This window comes from Ctenocephalides felis, unplaced genomic scaffold, assembly GCF_003426905.1.
Source record: "Ctenocephalides felis isolate EL2017-DRISC unplaced genomic scaffold, ASM342690v1 CF-g0.4_SCAFFOLD_01604, whole genome shotgun sequence".
Classification (NCBI taxonomy): domain Eukaryota; kingdom Metazoa; phylum Arthropoda; class Insecta; order Siphonaptera; family Pulicidae; genus Ctenocephalides; species Ctenocephalides felis.
The window spans coordinates 23,363,741-23,381,788 of record NW_020537758.1 but is presented as its reverse complement, the minus strand read 5'-3'; the positions used below and the strand labels follow the sequence as shown (position 1 = coordinate 23,381,788).

Genomic DNA, 18,048 nt, shown 5'->3' with positions numbered 1-18,048 from the left:
TAATGTCAACTATAGAAGGGTTCGAATGTGAGTCCAGTTTGCGTTTATATTTTTCCTTAAATTCTTTGAACGTTAATTGCACCGTTTTCATGTTGAGGTCGCTGTGAATGGTTTCATTTGTCACGTACCACGGCGGATTAAGAATTGTACGTACAATTTTTGACTGAGTTTTCTGCATTATAGCTATATTAGATTTGTAAGCACATCCCAGAGCTCGATTCCGTAGGTCCAGATTGGTTTAATAATTGATTTATATAGCAGCAACTTATTTTCGACAGAGAGCTTAGACTTTTTACGCAGTAGCCAATCAAATTATTTCATTTTGATCATTATTTGCTGCTTTTTTGTTTTTATATGGCTTTTTCAAGTAAGTCTGCTATCTAAATGGAGACCAAGATATTTCACTATGTTCTGCTTCGGAATCTGGACGTAATTTAAATAAATTGGAAGTTCACGTACCCTCTCTCAGGGTAAATGTGATATGAGCTAATTTGGTTTCATTTATGCAAATCTTCTATTAGACTTCAAAAATATAATCGAGCATGTACGATTTATTGACAACATAATTCTATCATGCTAGAGTATTATAATTGACCATATCAAATTTTTATTTTCATTTTTTTGCAAACCTATTTAAATTGCTATATCGGTTTATGATATGTTTAATCTATTAATAGTAATTAATTTTAAATATTAAGCGCACGCAATGTTATGTCATATTCATGACAATATATTTTGATTCACGTCAACTTTTATTAGCTGCAATAATTGCAATTGATTATTATTAATTTAAGTTATTGCTTTATTGATAAGTTAGTATTAAATATAAATAAATATATATATATATATATATATTATATATATGTATATATATATATACATTAAATTAGTATTAGTATTAGTATTAAATATAGAGATTAAATATAGATACTTTTAATACCTTTGACGACTTTGACAAAAGCCTTTGAATTCATTTTCAATCTGCATTTTTATTAAGGATTTAATATCGTTCGTTCAAACTTTTTTATTTCTTTAGATATTGAATATAAAATCATTTAATAGCTTCATTCTAATATGATAGCATTTGATTGCTTCACTAAAAGTGCTAATGATACTTTATAATAGCACATGCTCAAAATGGGCTCTTAAACTTTAATGAAATTATTTAACTATTGATAGATGTATTTATGGCTGCACTCAGATTAATGAGAATTAGAATGAATTTCTTATTAAATTAAAAGTAAAAAGTATATTTGACTATATAGAGGAATAAATCACGTAGTACAGTAACAGTTAAACCCCCAATAATAGTTTTACAAAATAAAATAGCGTTAATGTAGGAAAAATTAGTACAAGAGGTAGATTTTTGGAATTTCTACTTATTTAATTCATAGCTCAATTTATTTGTTACGGCTTATGTTTAAGATTAAATAATTTTTATGTTTTTAAATACAAAAGAAACTAAGTAGGTACAAGAAAACTTTGCAGTTTATAATTAAGTGCAATAGGAAAAATATTCAATGTAAATGGATCTAGTTTTGGCTTGGATGTCGCTATTCAAATATTTTATGAAATTTATAACTTATACTAGTTAATAAAAATTCAGTGCCAAATATTAATCTGTGCGTTTATTGCGACCAAATTGTGATATCGTCCGTGGTTTTGCACGTGCAAACAATTAGGTTTATATTTTATTTATCGTTGTGTACAGATCAACACATGGTGACCGTGCCTTTGTTTGAGTTTAGCAAACATAAACCCTTCACTCTTATAAAAAATGAATTTGAACTGCTTTTGATGTATATTTAAAGTGAACATGAATTTTAAATCATAAACAATGATGCAATATCGTGATAAATTGAACTATTAAATCAAAATCTCATTCAACCTTTGAAGGTATTATTTCTGTAGTATAGACACGAAAGTACTTCTGGATTACAGATTAAAACCATCCATCTGCTGTTAAATAATGCATATTTTACAAAAGCTAAAGGGGTATTAATATTTTTATTTTAATTAATATTTTAAAGTGCAAAGCTTGTTGAAGTTAATACCCGAAATTTACAAAGCAGAAACTCCAAGGTACAATAACATTTTTCTGAATGTGCAAGTAAAAAAGATTTTTGATTTTCCATGTGAAGTATAAAAGGATTTTAGCATCTGATCAAACTTCGTTAACTCAATGAATTATTAAATTAGCAAAGTGCGAATTGTACTCATTTTCTTTTACCCGACTGTAAAATGAATGTTCCTTTGTGAATGTATGAAGGTATCTAGGTAAATGAATAATATATATATATATATATATATATATATACAGTGTTTTCCATAGCATTTAAATTAAATTATCAATACAAACATTTATTGAAACTGAAACTTGATATAGTTAACTAAACAATAAAATATTAACTATACACAAAAGTATGATGAAATAATTTAAAAATTATATTCAATGAAACAACATTCAATATTATTTGCTGGTTATTTTGTTGTTCCTACGCTTTACTCCTGGGAAATCACTAACTATTCTTATTTTATTATTTTATTCTAAAATGTTTTACAACATTTTTAAATCTCAAGACAATTCTTGACCAGATATTTTTATTAATGCAATGTATAAAAATACTCAACTAGAATATAAAGATGAATAACCATTGTGTATAATTAAAATTAAAAACGCATTCTACAATGAAATATATATCCCTTTAGGTGTTCTAGTTAATATATGAATGTAATGTATTTAATTTTCTTATTATCATATTTAACTCTGCTCAGAAAAAAGATAAGAAACAAAATTCTCTATCACGATTTCGTGATTATGGTTCGTCGTATAAGTTTATTACTTCATACCCTTTTATATGCGATGATATTTATTTTCTTATGGCGCACTTACAGCCAACATTCTGAATATATAGAGAAGGTTTATACCTCATACGTTATCGCGAATTACTTTCTGGATTTTATTTTTATAGACATATTTTCATAGTATTTTAAATATATTGGTATATTATTACACGTACGTATTCATCTATACTGAAATTATATGCACACGCAATGTTGTTATGACATAGCATAAAGGTTGACGAGGAAATATAATTGTTCAAACGCACGTATGATAAGTCGTAAAGTTACCTCAAAATATCTTTTGGGATATTACGGAAATGATATTCATAATGCAAAAAATAGTATATATTACCTGGTTATACATCTGAGATGAAAGATTCCTATTTCCGCTAATATATACCTACTACTATTCTTGCTTAAAGTAACGATCTTGGTAGTATGTTTCATAGTATCCTTATGAACAAACTTATAAAACCAAAATACAAACGGAAAACCAAGTTTTATTGAGTGTGAAAGAATTTGCTCGGAAACCGATGGAATAATAGAAAGAGGACGATATGTATTTTTTCAAATTAAAAACTTTACGAGTATAGGTCGTGCGAATGCATGGCGATCCTATTAAGGGATTGATTTCCCAAGCGGTTTTATATCATTTCTGGAAAAGATACGCGCGGCTGCGTCGCCTTGCTCTTTTCTATTTGTTAAGCCATTTACTGACTTAAATTAAGTCCAAAAATAAATATCAGGTTGTGTAATTGACATTTAGAATATTAGTAATAATTTAAAAATACGACGAATGAGAACAGAATCAATCTCACTCAAATGAAATTACACATTGCTTCAAATATTTTAAGTTAAATGTTATTGAGAATTAGAACTGCGAATCAATTGATTTTATTGCTCAATCTTTAGTCATAATTTACTTTCTTAATTAATACTAATGTTTGAATTTTAAACCCAACTTAAGATCCTACATATCAAAATTTCTAGCATAAATATTAGTAGGTACGCTTTTGTGTATCTTGAAATTTTTATGAAAGAAGCAATGTTACTTCAACTTATTATACATATACTAAGATTTAGAATAAATATTTAAGTCAATTCGTAGCACTATTTTGGAGACGATAATTGCGTTTTATTTAAATTGGATAAAATAGAGATTAGCTAGTCAAACCAATATAAACATTTTGCAAAGATCACAAAATATTTTTTTTAAAAATACTAGAGGTGCCCAACTATGTCCCAAATAGGCTAATCCACCAGGACTCCAATGAGGTAATAAAAGAATCAGAATTCATGCATCTAAATACAAAACTAGACTTGAATATCATCCGAACCAAATTCCAAAAGACTTGCATTTCCAGTAATGATATGAAAAAAAAATACAAATTTGACCATAAACCATTTGACCAAAATAAGTTACTATTTTATATATGATCACAATCAAATAAAACATCATATTAAAGATTAAAGAGAATACTGTAAAGGTAATAATTATAAAAAACAAATATGAGAAGTAAAAAAACTATAGAATTTATGTATCTGTAAAATGACCCGAATTTTATCGTTGAAATGTTTCCAATAACTGTTTTCTTCCGACATTATGCGATTTTCTTTTTACGGGAAAAGTTAAATGCTAGTTGACCTTATATTGCTTCACGACATTTTATTTTACTGATTTTTCCTGGACCGCCTTTCTCTAGGACCATAACCGTTTGGAAAATCTATAAAACCAACTGACCGTCTTCTATAAACTCGATCTCGTGCTTTGCAATAAAAGTGATATTGCATTTTGAACTCGAGCTTTTTACATATTTAAAATAATAAAATTCGCATTTTTCAACATAAATTTAGTAATAAAACTCGGCAGACTAGCAATCGTTAAAAATACATTCATAGGTAAAATTAGTTATAGCTTTCATGACGTTTCTGTAAAATCCGTTTTACAAAAAATAGATTCAATAATCAATTAGATCTATTTTTCATATGAGATATATTTAGGGTATTTTACAAATCTACGGAAAATTATATATATTTCAATATATAGAAATGAATATTACATTTGTGTGTGCGAGTTGTGTATTATTTCAAATAAGTTTGTAAGGCGGTTGGCGCAAACTTGATATTAATATGCAAATGGTCGTTTATTATTCGCTCTTGTACTCACACTCCGATTTTGCTTATGTACAATAATATACAAGACTTCAATTATACCTAGATTCTATCTCACAATTATAACCACAACCACCATACCATTCCGTTGGAATAATCAAGTAAGCAAAGTTTAGTAAACTAGTTCCTGTACATGTGTAGGAAAATGTGTATTATATATAATTCAATACCGTCTCATTGCTTACTTATTAAAATGATTAGATATTCAATTATTGGATTTGAACTATAAATCGCGAGTTGATTCAGTAAGTTCTGGTTTAAATGAGATTGAAAACGGTTTCTGCGAATATTCAGGGAAAAAGCATTCATATGTTACTTTTGTTGCAGCGACGGTCTGTATTATATCCTAACAAGTGTTCTTAATTTTTTGTTATATATGTCAATATACTGAAAACAAAGTATTAATAAAATTTCAAACTTTTTATGTTTATTCTTATTAAATTTCGAATATATTTTTGCGCAAGATATAGAAAGGAGTTATCAATAAATCAGAATCATAATATACGATTATTTTTACTAATTCTCATATCTGATTCAGATTTAATTTTAGATGATCAGTGTAATGTTAATTCTACGTGTCATAGTTTATGATCTAATTTCAACATCGAATATATGTACTGTGCAGTTTGCCATAAATCTGGTTAATCATTATCACTGAACAATGTATAATCAAGATTGACATTTTATGGATATCGAACATCTAAATAAGCAGGTTAATGTCGCTAATAAGTTTTGATAACAATATATTGCATATCAGGCTACTTTAATGCACCTTGAAGAATAATTTTGTTACATAGCAAGTCTGTAATATATATAATCATTTTACTCCTTTTATATTTTAGCATTACATAATAAGTTTAGCAAATATACTTGCCTAAAGTCTATTCCACCTAAAATTATGTATAAGTAATGTCTAGGATTTATACAAAAACCGACATTTCAGAAAACCGGTTTTCCAATTTTAATTTTACTAAAAAAGCGGTTTTAACCGGTTTTCGAATTTCATATAGAAAATAAATTTTTGCTCGAATATTCTGTAATTTATCCCCAAATTTAGTGTAATTTAGAATAGTATTTGACTGAATTTATTTATTGTTCAATTTTATAGATAGTGAACAAAATCATTTTAATTTTAATTAGTAGAACTAAAAAATAATAGTTTATCTTGATTAAATAAATTTGAAAATAATTATTCGTTATTCATGCATCATTTTCACATATAAGAATGAAAATATTAAAGGAAAGTTTTCGAATAAATAAAAATAATACATTTTTAAATAAAAAAAATTCATTAAATAAAAAAAAAAATTAGATACATGTTGATACATACTTGTTAATATCAATTTTAGCTTTAAAAACAATTAAGCTAAACTTTTATTTCTGTTTCGAGCAATTTTAATTAATTAATTTTAAACATTCTAATTATTTTTTGTTTAATAAAATATGATTCAAACAAATTGAGAACGTCTATCGACGTGTCTTTTGTTTACTACTTGCGACCAAATTATGCTTAATTGTTTTTAAAGTCTGGTATAATAATTCTAAGTTTTCTGTTCTTTAATTTGTGGCTTCTAGGGTTTAAAACTCTTTTGTTTAAGTTTGAATAGAGGAAGTTACTTCTTCAAGAAGAAGTCACACTGATTTAAATTAATATATACACTGGTATAAAAATCTTAATTAATATGTACAAAACCTTACTGGGAACCATTGCAGACTGATAAGATATCAAATGCTTTTGAAACGATATGATTTCAAGAATCAAAACTGTCATTTTCCATTTATACAGTGAAAACCGACTTTTTTCACTAAAAAACCGGTTTTCGAATTCCATAATTTTTGCCAAAAACCGGTTTTTAAAAACCGACAAATCCTAGTAATGTCTCATCAAGATATGCGAAGAATATTCTCAGATCTGACTCTATATTCGAGAAAATTGATAATATGATTTAGTCAGAATGGCATTCAAACTTTTACCTCGATTTGCACAATACATATGCTAATATATAAAAACTTTGTTCCAGATTCGATGCCCACAAATTTCGACGGGCCGCAGAATATCACAGTGACATTTCTGAACCCGACATCTGTCCGTGTGTCGTGGGCATCTCTGAGCAATTCGCCCAGGAAGTATGAAGTTATGTACAAACCAACGGGCGCCAGGTGGGTAACGGGACCTTTCAATCCTTTCGGAATTGATATTGAACATTATAGCAAATTTATCAGTACCACAGTGATAATAAAAATTGCAATCTATAAAGCCGGCGTAGTTATGTCAAATAGTCATAATAGCTTATAAGATTCTGAAGTTGCGACCGCTGTTCAACCTGGTTTGTAGCTAAAATGCGTGAGCATATAATAAATTTAAATATACGGTTGATCACAAAAACATACATATCCAACATTACGATTACAATTATACGTGAGTCTGATCCCGCGCTCTGGAAGACCTAATGTGGTGCAGTAGCGATGTCAATTTTCACTTGAAAATATAGATTAAAAAATATGTTTTCATTTGCAAATAATCTAATTTCTGGCACTGCGTAGTGAAATGCCAATGGAAAATCTCACTATTCTTCCCTGAATCGAGTTGGAGTTTAACTAACCTCACGAACTTGCCCTAAGGCAGTACTACCCATTACTATTATTACGCAATATGCAAGGCTCTGCACTTTTGGTCTAATTTTTATCTGCCTCAAAGTTTTTATGGTACACTGTGCTTTCTATTGCATGGAAATGATATATTTTTCTATAATTTAGATAGATTTGACTACAGTCTTACAAAAATACAAGAACTTATCTATTTTGTGATTAATTACACATATTGGTTTAAATTTCGCTACAAATAATCAAACTTTGCACTTTATTATATATGTTATTTAAGTAATGGCAATTTAATATAAAACCATTCAAACCATTTTCAGCTTGTAATATAAAAGAATGATGAGAATTATCTTTGTAATCGTGATCTTCTGAAAAATAGTATGTACTTGTGGTAATTTAATAGGCGGCGATTTTTGGTAAAATAGCTAGAGAGCTGAGCTTCAGAAAGAAGATTAAAAGTACTAAAATCTAAACAATAACGAAAAACAATTAACCTACCACTTATTTATTATTGTTGTCCTCATTCTATTTTTATTTTAGCACTCGACCTCACATATAAATTGTTTAGACCGTTCGCTACTAGTATGCCCCATATAAAAAAATACCTTTTTGTGGAATTTTATAACCCTTCAAAAAAACCTTTTGCTTTGAATGATTTGTGCATTCATCCGTCCGTCCGAAGCGCATAAATAACGTCAAAAACGTTTGGGCTCTAAATTTAGACATATGACATGTGCTGGATCAAAGTTGAGAAATCAGATCAGAAATTGAGAAAAAATAATAAAATTTCTGATGATTTGTGTATTGATGTCCTTTATTTTTATATTCGTTTCTATATTTATATTTGAATTAATATTCATTTATATTTAAACGTATCTACAAGTGTTATTAAATGCTGTTTGCCCAGAAGTAAGATAAAATGGAATAATAATAATTGTAAAATATATTTATCTGACAAGGGCAGGATTATGGTGTCAAAGCATTATTTTTTTAAAAACGCTATTTTTTCTTGTGCATATTCTAGATTTACAATTTTTCAAAAATCTTCTCAAAATTTAAATTTGAAATAAATCTGAAAGTTATATTCAGATACTTGAGTTTTATTGCTAAGCAATTTAAATAATACAAGTATTTGTTTGAATTCATTTTTTAAATTACCAGGGTAAAAACTAAGGTCTGTATTTACATCCATTCGCTTTTATTCTATTTATTGAAGTATATAATTAAAATAGAATGTGTTCATAGCCTACTTATAACTTCTAAGTAAGTCCAAAGAGGAGTAAAATGAAACTCCGGTTCAAAAATAACGAGCTACAAACTAGACGAGAGGTAAATGCGGATGTAACTATTTTCCATAATATGCCGCAGAGTAAATCTGCGTCGTTGCTGCATAATTTATCTATAACAAAGGCTCATGCATGAAATTCCAATTATATCATAATGGCTTTTGTGGCATGATACATAATTTTGCGGAATTATGTATTGAAGATAAAGTCAAGATACGAATAATGATATTAAAACTCGACACGTAGACCTTGAACTTAAATGACAAGAATTTATATGACAAAGATTTCACACACAAGTATTTTAATTTGGATACTTATAACATATAACCTGCCACGATTGTATATTTGTTTTAAGAATCCGCCTACGAAATGGCCCTAATATTTGACAGAAGCTTTTTTATTGCTATTATTTTTCTCTATTTCAAACTACCTCTTCATCTGCCAATTTATATTTAATTCATATTATTTCATGTTAATTTATAGTTTAATTATTTGGAACATTACGTATGTACAATATTGCTGCTGAAAACAGCTTATGTAACTTAATATGTTCTGCATAAAATTTTATAAAAACAATATTTAAACGTAAAATATTATTTTACAGTATTTTCAATGATACTTTTGAGTAATTTCAGAAACATCTTTGGTTTTCTTTTCTTTACGATTTTAACACTATCAAAATTGAAAAATGATAACTTCACGTTAATGTATGCAACAATAAGGAGAATTTTAAATCTCTATCAATAAAGAAGATAATCTTAGACCTATAATTTATGGGTCGATCTAAAACAAATTATTATAAATCGATCTAAATTAACTTTATTATGTATAGATTTTGTTTTTTGCCATAGATATATTTGAACGAATTTAATGTTATTTAACTGATATGTGCATTTTGGAGAATGGAAAGTTTTTACGAGAGTTTTTAGAAAAAATACATGTTGAAAAATTAATTTTGCGAAATGCACCACATTTTAATCTCTTTTATAAATAGAATGAAAACACACAGATGCTGAAATGAGAAATTTCGAGATTTTTTACATAGCAATTTAGAAGGTGGATGGAAAAATATATTTGTATAGTACATCAAACAATACAGTTTATCTAACTGCAGAATTTAGATTTCATTGACTTACTGACGTGTTATACTCTTTTTAAATTGTACAAGTAAGAGTAAAATACAAGTAACAAAACAAGAACAGAAATGTTTTTCACCATGATCTTGTCTTTACTTCATGATTCATTGCAGTCATTTCGAAATGAATAGATGCTTTATTAGGATTGTAATTTGTGATTATGTATCTCTAGTAATTATGTCGTGTTCAGTCTTTTGAATTGTATTTGTTAGTTACAGAGTGGTGGCGTCGATCAACAGCAGTTCGGACGCCATTACGCTCGTGGATTTGCACCCGGACACCCAGTACTCGCTGACGGTGACCGCGGTCTGGCTCAACAAGAAAATCAAGAGTCGAGCTATTGTCTTCCGAACACTAGGTGAGAATCACTCATTTGCATTCATTAGTTTTTACATGTCCTAATATAAATATACCCCATGTGTAGATACATAAAGTCGACAGTACTCTGTGACTTTATATGGAATTATTATTAAAACCTTACATATATCAATTATTTTTCTTATTCGACTTTTTCTCGTTCCTTTTATTTAAAAAAAAAATTGCTTTTTTAAAAAATGATTATTTGTTTTTGTTCACTTAACTGATTACTTAATGACCAATGACGTTTTCGCCAAAAATGCGTGAAAATCTTTAAGCTCATTTTTATCGAACTACCTCAGAAAATTTGTACCAACAGTTCAATTTACTTGATATTGATTTTAAAAATTTGATGATTCAATCAATCATTTGAAGTGGATTGCAATGATTAAATAAAATGAATATCATTTTTTTAGAAGAAATTAGTCTTTGCTACACTAGATACAAAGCTCGTCTAAGTCGTCATCCAAACGTATTAGCGTTAGATCTGCTCAAGCCTTTACCACCAAAGCGTCTCAAAAAAAGAATCTGCAATGATTTACTACAAAATATAACTTAACATCTATGAAGGCGCTATCGCAAGATAGCGATCCATCTCACGCAGTCAAATAATATATAACTGTAACAAATGTAGCTGAATGCACTTTCTATAGCTTGCTATGAAAAATAAAAAAAAAAAAATAAAAAAAAATAGCGCTGTAAATTCAACAATATAAAAATATTCTATGAATTTAACCGTGCCAAACTTCATTTATTTTTTATATAATATTATTTGATAATTAATATCTTACATTTCTAATTTACGACAATTGGTATGAAGAAACATTTTAAGATTGATATGGTCCACATTAACTGAATAACCTTTTATAAAATTAAATGATTTTTCATGTAATTCGAAAAATAAAAACAATTTATAACTTTTAGTTGGCTTGTAATTGACAATCCATTATCATTTCCAAAAAACAAAACAACTTTTCCAACAATTCATTTTCTAAGAAATATTCTTTTCTATGTAAAGTAATTTCTTTTCGAAAATTCTAGCTCGGCAAAAATATTAAAACGAGTTTAATATATTATGATTTAATTACCATAAAACTTGAACCATGCATTTCATTAATTCAATATGAAAAGACAGTTTAATGTATAACCAGTTTTATAATTCATAAAAGATAATGTGATAACGTGCTTTGGAAAAACGACTCAAGAATATTACAAGATAGTGGAAATGTAGCAACGTCTCCTTTGTGATATATAATATTTAATATAAAGACGGCGAAAGCTTTGGGATATAGATATCATTAGCAGAGGTTACCATAAATATGGGAAGCAAAGATCAAATTAAGTTAAATCACCTGGATTAATTTATGCATTTTTATAAAACTCTGGTGGAGCACCTTCGATAACAAAACGTTAGATTGAATTATTACAAAACTAATTTGGATTTGCATTATCATAAGCGCTGAATTTATTTTTATCACATAAAAAGTTTAAAGTCAAATATCCGACTGCAATTTTCGAATAAAAGAACAAAAAAATATTTCCAGTGTTTTAATTATAGAACGTATCAATAACTAAGGCGCTTGGAAAATGTTCATGTCTTCTTGACAGAGCTCCCAACTAACTCTAACTCTTCTTGTTTTCTCTGTGAAACTTTAAAACTACTCCAGATTAGACTACAAAGCTTGTTCATGAGCTTTCGAAGTGAAATATTCCATAGACGATATTAAAGTAGCGTTTGCAAGATCAAAACTTCAGGTAAATTTCTAATTAAGAACTTATTTGCATTCATAAACGTGAACTAAATATATAAAATTCGTGAAAATTCAAGAATTAAACACTGCAAATTTCACTACAAATTATAAATAGGCTTAATTTTATGCAATTGCAATTTTTTATATTTTCGATATAAAATAAATAATAGTTATAACTTTATCATTATAATATTGTGTATATTATTATACCACTTAGCTCAATTTACGGACACAAAGTGATATGAAATTTTAAAATAGCGTAGAAAGTAATTAGAGAAAATAAACAAATCATGATGTACACAGAAAAAATTATGGACTTTCGCAAAGTTATGGAATAATATATAAAATTACAAAATTTACTTCCACAAATTTAAGGCTGTTAAAAGCTTGCTGAAATATGCGCAATGATCATGTATTCTGTTTTTATAAGCAAGAAGGTTTCGCAAAACAGAGAAAAATAATTACGTTTCGTGTGCAGTACATTTTTTTAATTGTTATGACTGCATACGTTGTTAAATTAACTGGGCGCCGCACACAAGTAAATTTCATTAAAATTCTGCATAATTATATAGGACGAATTTTAATCCGAGAAAAAATAACCACACGAATGTACATGGTAATGATTTGAAACATGACTACACGTTGGGTTGTATAACGTAAATATGATAATATAATATAAGTCAGTATAATAGTATGGACAAGTTAAGATTGATACTAAAAAATGGATGGAATTTAATATTTATATAGTCACCACTCTATACGGAAAATATATTTTCCAAAAATTTCAATTCTTATATTATTTTGTATTAAGCCTTTTATTACCATTATTTCAATATGTCTCTCTTCGCAAATAATTCCGTGTTTCATTTTGTCTACAATTCGAAAATTCATCACAATCGTTTTCATTTAATTTGGACAAATACTTTAAGCCCAAAAGTGTTAGCTTTGCTTCGGTCGGCAAAGTTACCATGACGTACAAATATAATGCATTTACGAGGAAAATATAATTTCCAGCGCACGAATTAATCGGTGAAACAAAGCGGGAAATTGCATCGTTTGTTTGCACTAATGATTTTGCTCGAATGTAATTTCACAACAATTGCAAATCATAAAAATAATAGTATCAGAAACAGAAGGAGTGGATGGAGTTTTGCAGTAGTTCTGTGCGTTGAGTAATTTGATATTATTTGATCTCTATAATATTTCTATATTTCTGCGTATTTAACACATTTCCGCAAACTATAAAGAATCATTCACATAAAAAAATATTTTTGACGACAAATATTTGCCTAAAACTATAATAGCACTATTCTATTAATTGTGGTAATTTCTAAAATTTCTCAAAACTCATGAAGTTTTCGAAACTGGTCTAGAGTAAAATAGCCAACAAATATTTGGCCAAATATTCTAAAAGTCTAGTACCAATATTCTGTTCATATATTAATTAACATTAATGACAAACATACATCTAGAACTTCAAATAGCCTTGAAATACTTTTGTAAGGCAATGAATGTTGCAATTTATGAACTAGAATTTTTCAGAATTTGTGTTGTGAATTAGAACACGATACAGGTAAGACTTAATTTTCTATATATAATTTTGCAACAAATGTAGGGCACAAATATTGTCCATTAAAAATTTTAAAAGTCGGTTGCTTTGGCGGCTTCCCAAATTGAAAATTAAACAATAACTACCAACGATGTTCTACTTTTGAATTTGTTCCGTAATAAATAGGCCTTGGCCTATCATGTTTTTATGTTTTTGGGTGACAAACAAATAGAAGGACATAGATGAATGTACGACGAATTCCTGTTAGCCAATACCAAAAACGTCACGTGTTTGTTGATATCAGAATGTTAACAAATATGTTTTGATCATCATAATCACTTGCAGCACTATTGCAATTAATATTCATTACAATATGAATGAGAAATTTGGATGTAAGCCATAAATTGAGATATCATTTTCTGTTGCTCGTTTAATTGTACTCTAAGAAAAGTTTTCTATTTTTGGGCGATTATTCTCAATTTAGCATAGTGTCGTCGCGCAAAGCGAATCGCTAGGTTATATTTAAAACGTTGAAGTAATACAATTACATAAGCTAGTGTACTACTAGAAACATAAATACACTACTAAAAATAAGCATTTTTAGCATTCTCATAAGATGTTTCAAAAATTTAGGATAGCAAATGTTCGGTGACAATGTTGGTGAACTCATTAAAAATTCGCTATCAAAATCATATAAATCTTTCAACATTGTATAGTTAAGTTAAGTTAAGTAATCTAACATCGTATTGTGCGTTTCGTTTGGTTATAAAGTTAAACAAAATTCAGGCCAGTAAATTCTAAAATCTTCTTGTTAATCAGATTCGGTATCATCATTCTTTTATTTCCTTTCCAGAACCTCCACGCACATCGCCGCAGCAGGACTCGGGCGCTCTGAGCGCTTTCGGCCCTATGAGTGGCGTGGGCTTAGCACCCGCAGGCGTCCCGGCTTCGGCGCCCGCTCGGCCGTCATCCGTACGCCCCACTACCCTGACCGAGCCAGAAAAGGAATTCCCGCAGGTAACGGCTCATTTCAACAGTAAACACATTTCCGAATACATTATTGTGCTTCGAAATACTTTGTGAAATTCTAAAACGGTTAATCCCGAATGTGGAGCGCTTTATTTTGCGGGTTATGGAGTATAACATTCATTAAGGGGGTATTCTACCGTATAATTTTGAAAAAATCGAAATTTTTTTTTTCATATTTTCAAAGTTTAGTTATCCAAAAATATGTCATTAAAAGTATTTTTCAAAATTACTATTATTTCTTGAGTTATGGCCGTTTTAGTGACGTGGCCTCGGTTCGAGTCCGACCGACTGCAAAACATTGAACGCGTTTTTCTCGTAACTACTTTTTTCGAGCTGGCGGTAAGGATATCTCGAGTTCTAATGAACCTATTTACTTCAAATTTGGAGAGGATCTTCTCTATATATCGCTTTATCGCATGGACTTTGCCCAAAACTATAACTTTTCATTTAGTATTTTTAAAAAATTCGGAATTGTTTAAAAAACATGAAAAAAATTTTTTTTCTCAAATTGTCGCCATTCAAACAAAAATTTTTGTTTAAACTTATTGAAATGTCATACGATAGCGGCATCTATAATAATTAGGAATCCATATATTTTTTATGTTTCACATCACCAGGAGGGTTGGAATCATGCACGCCAGGACACCCTCTTTTTTCTGAGCTCCCACTTTACTGCTCATAAATTTGTGAATTTTAATTTTTTTTAATAATTTTTTCATGTAATAATAAAATATCAATAAACAAATGATAAAAAAATCGATAGTAAAAATATTATTTGTTTCCTTTATACAGCGCTTCAAAAACCGGGCGAAATTCATGCCTCTACAGTAGAATACCCGCTTAAGTTCTTAGTGGGATAGAATTCATATCACATTTTGGTTTAAGTTCATTTAATCTATTTTTATCAAAATTCTGTAGTTAGTAGATATGATTTTCTACTTGATGAAGGTAATTCTTATGAATCTGTAATTATATAAGACAAGAATAAGATTTTTCATTGATAAACTTTAGATTTAGTTAAGAAAAATTTAATCTCATTCGATTCAGAATGACTTGAAATATCGGGAAAACAGATCTAGTAAATCGGAATTTCTTACGAAAATAAACTTTTCCTTCGGGAGTTTAATCATATATTTCTGCTGAAATATTTTTCAATGTCGAATTAAATAATGAAGATTGAAATGAAGCACGTTTGCGTTATTTATAGAAAGAAGAACTAGAAAATATTCTGCTTACAAAAAAGTCGCTAATAATAGAAATTAACACCTTATGAATCCATAGAAAATCTATTATCGAATGCGAGTATGAATTCGAACTCTATACAAATTTGCGGATATTCCAACATCTTGATGAATTACATTTTTTAAAATGATAGGATTATTACGTATGAAAATGTTAATTTTTGTTTGTTGATAATTTTTTGTAAATTGTTTACTTAATTTCGTAACTTCCTCTTTGTTAACTTTTTTTTAATAATCATCCACAGATACGAGGCGTTGAAGTAGGCATCGTAGTCCTAGTCCTTTTGGTATGGGTCGGCGCAATCGCACTCTTCTTCAATCGTTGGGGCAAGATCCGAATGCTGCTGCCGTATCAGCCGGACTACAAGCAGGAACAACTCAAGGTACCTGGTACCGGGGTCTGCACGGGCGGTTCCGTCGGCGGCCCGTGCACCGGTAACGGACCATGCACGGGTCAGCACGTCGGGCCTGGGCCGCTCGCCGCCTGCGTTCAGGTAAGTAGCAATTGCTAGAGAAACACGCATCCGTAGTGTACTGCCAATTGTAGAATTATACAGAGGTCCACATTCGGGTCGAACTTTTATGAGATATCGACAATTATAAAAGGAATAACACGAAATTAGAATCATCATCTTATGTCATGAAAGTCGCTCCTGAAAGTCTTTGAACAATGCCGATGACAGCCTTTCAGTAAGTTACGGAACTATTTTTGCAATAATTTTGATTCACGAATCATTTTGTATAATAAATTATTTATAACATTTACTAATACATACAATGTTTTAAGATCACCAAAGACTTCCAAGAATTAGATTATATTATTTAATGATATTTAATTATTAATATTTAAGGGGGTATTCTAGTGTAGAAATTCAAAAAAATCGATTATTTTTATTTCATATTTTCAAAGTTTAGCTATCTAAGAATATGGGTACGAGAAGGTTTTTAATAATTTGAATTATTTTCGGAGATATAGGCATTTTACTGACTCGGTCTCCATACTGGTTTGGCTTCACGCAAAACTTTAAATGCGTTTTTCTCAGAACTTACTTTTTCAGTACTCTTGTCACGATTTCTGGAGTTATAATCGACCAATTTATTTGAAATTTTCAGAGAGTCTTGTTTATAGATATATCTACAGTCTGAACTAGAATCATCCCAAAGTTCCTATATTTTCTATTTTCAAAAAATTCGACAAACTCAAAAAAAACAGTAAAAAAAAAATTATTTTTTTTCAAACAGTCGCCAATTTGTGAAAAAAAAAATTTTTTACTCATCGCTAGTTCAGCCGATTGCGACATCATTGTAGATTAAAAATCTTTTTATTTTTTGCATTTCCGATGGCTAGAAGGGCTGAAATCTTGTCAAGACTGAGGTGCCAATTTTTTGAGACCAACCACTTTATCAACTGCCAGTTTCTACAATTTTCAACTTTTTTATTTTCTAACTATTGTTTTGTATTTTATTAACATTAATAAATAAATGGTAAAAAAATTGATAGTAAAAACATTCATTGATTTCTTTTACGACACTTTAAAAATGACCCAAAATTCATCGCTCTACACTAGAATACCCCCTTAAATAAATAATCCTCCATTTCTGCTCTATCCCCAATTCCATATTTTGTTTTCTTTGCAAACGATTTGATTTTAAGAGGGTATTTTAGTGTAAGGTTTCGAATTTTTGGTCATTTTCAAACCATCGCAAAAATGTTAAAAAATCGTTTACTATTATTTTTTGTAATTTATTTATCGACGTCACAAGAGTACAGAAAAAAAGTAAAAAAAGTAAATATTTGTAAAAATTAGCAGTTCATATGGGGGGTCACACAAAATTGCAATAATAAACAAAAGTGATTGTGTTCATGATTGCTACCCTCCTAATAATCCAAAATCGTGGTCATCGTATTGAAGAAGACAGTTTTGATCAAACCGTGTTAAACGTTTCGGAAAAGGAATTTGATTTCAAATGCGTTTGTGATTTTATATCCGTAAGTCTATTTTGTCTAAAATAATAATATAAGTATTAAAAAAGTAGTTCAGTAAAAATCCAATAATTTGCCGATTTCTTCAGAACATAAAT

General features: G+C 29.0%; 1 protein-coding gene across 1 annotated transcript in view; it reads left to right on the top strand.

Annotated features, from left to right (window-relative positions):
• Nucleotides 1–7,042: 7,042 nt before the first annotated feature.
• The window catches only part of LOC113373529, a 30,018-nt gene continuing 19,012 nt past the window's right edge, over nucleotides 7,043–18,048 (top strand). Inside the window, exons 1-4 of the mRNA XM_026613820.1 lie at nucleotides 7,043–7,176; nucleotides 10,252–10,397; nucleotides 14,550–14,713; nucleotides 16,212–16,419. Of these exons, the coding sequence (XP_026469605.1) occupies nucleotides 7,043–7,176; nucleotides 10,252–10,397; nucleotides 14,550–14,713; nucleotides 16,212–16,419 (652 nt within the window). The remainder of the gene's footprint in view (nucleotides 7,177–10,251; nucleotides 10,398–14,549; nucleotides 14,714–16,211; nucleotides 16,420–18,048) is intronic.